The following is an 8201-nucleotide window of genomic DNA, read 5'->3' as shown; positions in this document are numbered from 1 at the left end:
TATGCTATTTTACTGTATGTGTGTACCATGTTGGAAATTTCTCTTCACTTATGCCAGAACCACAACAGAAAGTTAAAGGAAATCTCCCTCCTAATTGTCAGCGGAACAGGATTTCCCATTGGATGATTTCCTCTCCCCTCTTTTTCTGGAGACAACTCTAACATTTTGGATTTGTCTACTCTTTCCTAGTGTCAGTGGTTTACCTGTATAAGTAGAGAATCTTCACAGAGATTCACAGAGAGCAGTAGTGAAAAATGAATGAACGTTTGATGAGGGAGTACAGCCTAGGTTATACATTTTCAGAAAAGAAACCGTAATACCTTCATAGTTGAGGTAGATTCTCTTTAAACATGCAGTAGATAGGAAATCTATGTTGTAAGTTACAATAGGTTCTCATAGCTCATACAAAGCTGCGCTGTTCTCCTCCAGGCTAAAATCAACTTTATAGTACACGTTCCAGCATGAACACAACATGTCAACCCACCCCTTCCTCTGATATGTTGCATGCCCTAATGGAGCTTAATTATGGAGCAATAAAGTTGGTTTTAGCCTGAAGGAGAACAGAGTGCAGCCTTGTATGAGCAATGGGAGCCTGGAGGAGGGTGATAGATCCCAGAAGGATTAGTACTTGTGACTGGATGAAGGGGCTAAAGGGTCTGGAGCGGTGTACAAACTATCAGTGAATACATTACAATAGGTGTCTTATTAGGACCTAGGTAAATGAGGACTGTAGATTTTAAGGTGTTAATAAATGAGTTTGTTATTTATCTTTCAGGCTGTAATTGGATTTTAAATCCTGTTTCTGCTTGAGAACAGAGCAAGCGTTAAAACAAAATGGAACTTGAGAGTAAATAAAATGCAACATAAGAATAGAGTAAATATTACTCATGTGAGACATTTGTTACAGACTTTTGTTGTTTGTTTCAGGTTGGTGAAGCTGGCGTGCAACTGTCAGTGGAGCTGTGTGGATGTGCACTACAACTGGATCTTCATGATGATCCTGAAACAAAATCTTTAATTTATAAAACTATAGCTTACCTTTTCCCCACTGACTTGGAGATATGCAGAATATGTGCACTGTCGGTTTTCTTTTTGGAGCGCACCATAGAATGCTACAGGGACGTGGAACGTTTGTACAAATACTCTGATGAGGAGTATAATGAGTTTAACAGCTACGTGGAGAACAGAGTACGCTTTGAGTTGCTTCCCATCTTAAAAAGAGGTTTATTATTTGATCCAGAATTCTGGAACTATCAGATGATCCAGCAAAACTGTGCAGAGCTGCTTGGGGAAAAGTCTACCTTGATTGTATGTACAGCAGAACAGTCAGGCAACATGGTGGAACCAAATTTGCCCCAGGATGACTCTGTGATGCGGTTACGTAATGGAGTATTGAAGCACAAAGAAGCCAACAGCAAACTGAGACTTCCTTTGCATTCTAGAAAGAATCATACTTTGCCCAGTCCTAATAAAATAGAACATTTTGTTCCTAAGCATCCCTGCACTTTGTGCAACAAAGAATTTTTGGGAGGTCACATATTTCGACATGCACAGACCCACCATGAAGGAGGCTGCTTTACGTGTATTATATGTGCCCGAAAGTTCAGGAATAAAATAAAAATGATGAGACATTTGAAACATCATCTAAAGAAAATGCAAAGGCATTCAATGATGAGATCTTCCGATTCCTCCTCAGACAATGCTGTCCAGGGTTGTTCGGATATCAGTGAAGTTAACTCATCAGAAGAGTCATCGGTGGCTTTGGAAAATGGAAACTCTAGTAGTTCTGCTAGTGAAGGTTTAAATGCTCTTCCCAGTGAAGAGGCTGCAATAGAATGCATGACACTAGGTGAAAACCACCTAATTGACCATAACATAGAACTTTTACATCATTCAACAGCTACCCAGACATCTTTCTCCACAGATGTTAGTAATGCAGATGATATAGTTGCTGCACCAGGTGAAATTCAAGGAGGGGAGGAAAAGTCTGACAAGAACTTGACTGAATGCATTAAGCTAAATGGGTCTTCTTTTGGTAAAGAAGACCCTGATGTCAGCCACAGGGTCAACTACCCATGCCCTGCTCAGGGATGTTGCCGTGTATTCCAGCGCGTAAGGGCTTTGAATAAGCACGCACGGAAAGCCCACCCATCTGACGTAAAGGTACAGCAACACATAATGATGTGGAATAAGGGCAAGTGCCGGTTCTGCCAGAGAAAGTTTACCAACGGTAGGCATTTCATTGACCATTTAAAGAGACACACTTACCCAAATGTCTACTTTTGCCAGCAGCAAAACTGCAATAAAAACTTCAAGTTTGCAACTCAGCTGGCTGAGCACCAGTTAAGCCATGAATCTCTAATAGTCCAGTGCTGCTTCATAAACTGCACGGAAGTTTTCGAACAAATCTCTTCCCTTTACGAGCATGAAGCTCTGCACTATGAACAAAATGCCGGAGAGGTTGGTACTTCGTTAGCAAGCGAGGAGCCAGTAGATCACGTTACTGTGCACAGCAGTCCACAAGCGGAAACTGTGAACCACCAGCGGCTTAAAGCATCTACTAAAAAAAAAAAAACTGTCCGTGAAGAAGTGGTAGACTTGCCAGTCCCCAGCTGGAAGTCTAGAAAGGATATTGCGGAACCAAAGACCTATAAACAGACTGAGAAAAAAATTAACGAGGATGTGCAAACAGCTGAGCAGGCTCTCCAAACGAATTGTATTGATTCAGAAACCAATAGGAGGCTGGAGACAGTTCAGGAAATGCCAATAATTGTTGATGGGGAACAAATTCCGAATGGATATAATGTGCAGGAACAGACTGTCTCAGAAGAAGACACACCTGTAACATCAGACAGTACTACAGAAACTGATGCAGACAAACCACTGCATTCAGATACGGCACAGGACGTTGAGCAAAAAAGCCCTACCGTGGAAAATAGTGGTGACTCCAAACCAAATCAGCCCACTACATCTACATCATATGGGTCAGGTGGTACGCGGGTCTATAGCAGGCCGTTGCCTCCTAGTTACCTAGATGAACAGTACATTAGCATGCCAAAACGTAGAAAAGGTAGCCAGGATCAAATTGTTGAAAAAACTTCTGATTCTAAAACTCCAGTGGAGAAACTGAGATGCGGGAAGTGCCTAACGAACTACTGTAGCTCAGAAGCACTTGAAGAGCATCTAGCACAAAAGAAATGTCAGCTGTATTTTGGGTTTGACTCAGATGATGAAAGTAAGTAGCGGGAATGCACAAAATGATTTGGTATGGTTTCAAATGGAAGCCAGTATAAAATATCTTTGTCTTGCATTCATCGAAAGACGCAGCAGGATCCCTGGGAACCTGCTGTGTCCTTCAGTGAATGAGGGGGGAAAAAGCATTTTTTCGGTGAATACAAAAATTCTATTTTTGAGCAAGTCAAAACAAGAAGTCAAATTGTCACATGGAAAGATCCCTCTAGAAACTTGCAAGTATTAGACCCAGCAGTCTGTATGACAGGCAAAGTTCTGATACTTCTGGGTAGCGTCAGCGCCGTTACTGTCTCCCACAACCAGAGCCCCCCTTCGGCATTTTTGATGATGGGCTGCCTCATTGGGTGAAGGGGGAAAGTGACAGGCAAGTTCCTTCACTACTTGGAAATGCCGAAGCTTTTCCTGTATAGAAAGGCTTATAAGGGACATCACTGATCCATCATTTGACCTTCTTGTTTCTTGTCTGTACTTGAAGTGTATTGAAGCCACACCTTTTTAGGAGACCTCTCCCATGCTTCTAAACTCAATAGTGCTGCCATGGTAACATGCATATATAAAGAAGGTTATGATCAGATGGTTCTTTTGCATCTTTCCAAGAAAAAATAAACTAAGAAGCTTCATAATTGGTGGGGGAAACGGCATTCATATCCTTTTCTTTTGCAGAATTTGTTTCTCAAAGAATGATGTGCACTTTAAAAAAAAAAAAAAGTCTTTCTTTTGGGAACACAGCATTATACTGAGTTTGATTTTCCTGAAATAGAAAAAATGCAAGCCATGAAAAGTTTATATGAAATGTGTTTCCTGCCAACTCCACAAGTTGTTTTTTTCGTTTTGTTGTCTCTAAAACTTTTTTTTGCTGTTCAATTTAATTTTTCTTTAAATTAAATATGGGTTGCCAGATACAGTATGTGATATTTACATACATACATACATACATACATACATACATACACATATATACATACATACATACACATATATACATACATACATACACATATATACATACACATATATATATATATATACTCACCACTACCGGCTTTTTGGTATAGAATATGAGTACCGATATTTATCTTTCGGTACTCGCTGAAACCTAGTACCGGTACTTCCGCTAGCATGGATCCAGCTTGTCAGGCAGCGTGTAATTACGTGCTGTGTGGCCGTCTCCATGCGGATTGGCTGGGAAGCAGGCTTCCCAGCCAAACAGCGTGGAGCCGGCTTCCTGATTGGCCGAGTAAGCCCGTCTCCATGTTGCCTCGCGGCACTGGCGGTCAGAAGAAATCTCCCTCTGACCAGAAGTTCCGGTATCGGAGCATTTGGGCAAGTACGAGTACCCGGCCCAAATACTAGTTTCGGTGTGTGTGTATACGATACACACACACACACACACACACACACACACACACACACACACACAGTATATATACACAGTATATATATATTTTTTAACTTTAAAACAGGCCATCCTTAACCTCTAGCTGCTTGTTCTTTTAAGTAATTCTCAACGATCACAACAAAGATGGCCCAAGATGGCGCCGGTGTAGTCGGCTGCCGTCACGACTGCTCTGCCTTCTTGCAATCGTGTAAGCATTTCACTGCATATCATACTTGTACGATTATGTATGTGACAAATAAATAAATCTATCTATCTAAAGACCCCAAAGTTGGGTGTAGTCTGTCTTCTAACAGCTTAAAATCCTCTGATGGTTCTTTACATTAGAAGGCTGGCGGGCTGCAGAGATCTGCTCTTAGGGTCGCCATACATGTTACAATCTCCGCACAATCAACTTTAGATCAACCAAAATGATGTAATATGTGCAACTACCTAAACTATCCAGTCAATTTGTATCCAATCAGGTAGTCTCTTGCATTACATTATAGAAAAAAAAAGCATTGGCTTCATTGCCTATGTTGTGAAATTTTAAAATGAATTTCCACAATGCCTATAGCTACAGAGGAAAATGAGGGCTTATTTTAAAAGGCTTTTACTGCTTGTTTTGAAAAATGTAGATACTTTGATGCATTGACTGGGCACAAAGTCACTTTAAATCCTGTAAATGATATGATATGATTTGGTGCACACGTGGGTGACATTCCCTTGGTATAAACTGCGTTTGACATTTCTGTAGCTAGGGATGGGCAGGATGGAAATTGCTGATATCGTGTGACCAGGAAGTTTTGTCTTTACTGGATTGTCAGTCACTAACGTGCAATGCCTGTGCCAGGCATGTAATGTTAAATCTCAACTGAAAGCTGAGGGAACAATGTAGATTTTACTACGAAAATGCTATTTTTTATGGAAGGTCCACAATCTAATCTAATGCATATTCTTGAATAATGTTTTTAATGCAGTTTTTCAAATTGGCCTTTTACCTAAAAATTTTGTAGTTTGGGTCCTTTCACGTGTTACTGCATGCTTTTCCACATGAACTTTTAATACAGCTTTTATGTGCACAATACATTTAAACATGCGTTAATGCAGTTGATTTCTTATTGCATTTGCAAAATTACTGAGATTTGAGAATAAAGATTTGTTCATGGTAAACCTTTAATAAAAATTAATGAATGATGCATTTGTCTACTATTCATTTTAAGTGGGCCTACTTTGAGAGAACTTGTTTATTGTTCATTATAGGACACAGGATTCAATTATTCAAAAATAATTGGGTTATACTGCCACCTACTGGCCCCTCCCACTCGTAGCATGCTTCAAGTTTTTTTTTTGTTTTTTTTTGCTAGTGTCCTAAGATTGATATATTTTTCTTTAAAAAAAATCACTATTGTTACCAACCATTTTCTCTTTGTTGACATTTCTTTCTTCAGTCAAGACTCCATCTACATACTGCTAAGCTGGGCTTTTGCTGCGGCTATGTAGATCAGCGTATCCTCAGCAATAGCTTAAGAGGCTGTACCCAGACCCTGCTTGGTCTGAGACCTACCTGAAATGTGACCTTGAGGCACTGGGTTCTGTTGTGACACTTTACAGACCTGTGTCCACTGTTAGCAGTGGAGCACTTTCTAGGTCCAGAACTAAGGAACAACTTCTGATGTCTCTGGGTATGCTTTGTGGGCCAAGCATATTTATGGACAGTTGAGCACCATTACTACCCCCTTTTTTCAGTTAGTTTCCACGGAGAGGGATTAAAGGCTGCACCACTAGCTGGAGTGTCACACACACACACACACACACACTCTGTTCTTGCCTTTTTAGAGTAAGATAGCTTCTTCCTCTTATTCACTAGAGACATGTTGTTCCACCTCAGTTAGTTCCTCGTCCCTGTCTGGATATAGTTAATTTTAGATCAGTTAGTAGATCATTATACAAGCTCATAATCTCAAGGACACGATCTACCCTTTCCTGGTCAAGCACACTCTACTGGGCCAGTGAGTGCTTCCTGAGCTTTTTGACATCGGGCATCTGCTTCTCAGATTTTCAAGGCTCCCATCTGGTCTTCTGTTCTTACTGTCTCTAAGTTTTACCAGGTGGATGTTCTAGTGGTTGTTGGGACTTCCCCGCTACCTTCCATTTGGCTGTTAACTTGCTGCTCCACAGGGTTGTGAGTGCATCTTGTGGGAATACAGCTTGCTTGCACACTGATGGTGGATCAAAAGCACACAGCCTTCATACAATCCACCCACAGTATAGAAGGGGGCATGCAGTGCATCTGATGAGTGCACAGCCTAATGACTGTGTGGAATTGGGTTCAGTATATTATCTACTCCCTTTCCTTCTCTAAAGCTCCTTTATCTGGCTTAGTGGAGCCCCGGTTCCTGAAGCATAGGTGTGTATCTGCTTCGGTTATCCCTACAATTTTATGGGCTCGAAATTCAACTTCTCGTAAGGTCTTCCACTTGGAAGGTGTATTTCTCATGGTATGAGGCAAGGCAATGCCACCCCGGTAATCCTGTCTATTCTCCAGTCCTGTCTATTCTCTAATTGGGTCTAGATCAACAGTTGGCCTTGGACACCATCAAGGGTCAATCCTCGGACCTGGTGACTTATTTTTCAAAGATCGCTAGATTCTTGCTCCTAAGTGAAAACTTTTGTACTTTGTGTTGCTCTAATTGCTCCACCTGTCCATTCTCCTGTGTCACCGTGGAATCTCAACCAGGTTCTGTTGGCTCTCCTTTACCTGAAAGGAAGCCTTCTTTGTACTGCATAGGGACAGGGTTGTTTTTAATGAAAACCACTTTTTCTTACTAAGCTGTTTTTTCCCTTAACCAGTACATTGCCCTGTCTTCTCATTGTCCTTCTCCTTGCCATCGTAAGAACATATCTCCACTGTCTGGATGTGATGCATGCTGTGCAAGTTTATGTCTCCGCTACGGCTTCAACTAGACAAACTGACTCACTTTTTGTCATTGTTGAAGGCCCCGTCAGGGTTCCACTCATCTTGATCTACCATCTCTGGGTGTATTAGACAATCATTGGAGCTTAAGGGCAAGGTTCCACCTTTTCACTGTTAATATACTAGATTTGTTAGTGCTTCTTGGGCTTTCCAGCCTCAGCCATCTGCTTCTCAAATATGCAAGGCTGCCACCTGGACCTCTGCTCATTTTTGTCATGTTTTGAGAGGTAGTTGTTCGGGTCTCATCTGATGTCAGCTTTATTCATAAGGTCCTTCAGTCGGCACTATGAGTTCTTTTGAGCACCTTCTGTTAACCTGTTGCTATGTGGGCCTGTTTTTCTTGTGATCCACTCCTAGTCTTGCAACAAAAACTGAGGCCTGCTAAGAGTGGGCGATGTTATGCAGGTCTGTCCTTTTTACTTTTAACAGCTTTTCTTTACTAGTACTGTATCCAATCTCCTGCAGGGGGCAGCATAACCATATGTTTCTGAACAGTATTCTGTGTCCTGTAATGTACTTAAAAATAATTTTACAGGTAAGACAAAAATCCTATTTTGCAGGGTAAAGCAACGGCTTCACTTTACTGACCCCCCCCCC

The 8201-nt window shown here is 41.3% G+C and overlaps 1 protein-coding gene across 1 annotated transcript in view; it reads left to right on the top strand.

Moving 5' to 3' along the window:
- The window catches only part of ZNF654 (zinc finger protein 654), a 27676-nt gene that overhangs the window by 17648 nt on the left and 1827 nt on the right, over nt 1-8201 (top strand). The window contains exon 8 of the mRNA XM_018563214.1: nt 928-3235. Within this exon, the coding sequence (XP_018418716.1) occupies nt 928-3235 (2308 nt within the window). The remainder of the gene's footprint in view (nt 1-927; nt 3236-8201) is intronic.

This window comes from Nanorana parkeri, unplaced genomic scaffold, assembly GCF_000935625.1.
Source record: "Nanorana parkeri isolate BGI_ZX_2015 unplaced genomic scaffold, ASM93562v1 scaffold642, whole genome shotgun sequence".
NCBI classification, from domain to species: Eukaryota; Metazoa; Chordata; class Amphibia; order Anura; family Dicroglossidae; genus Nanorana; species Nanorana parkeri.
This window is presented reverse-complemented; position numbering and strand designations above follow the sequence as displayed.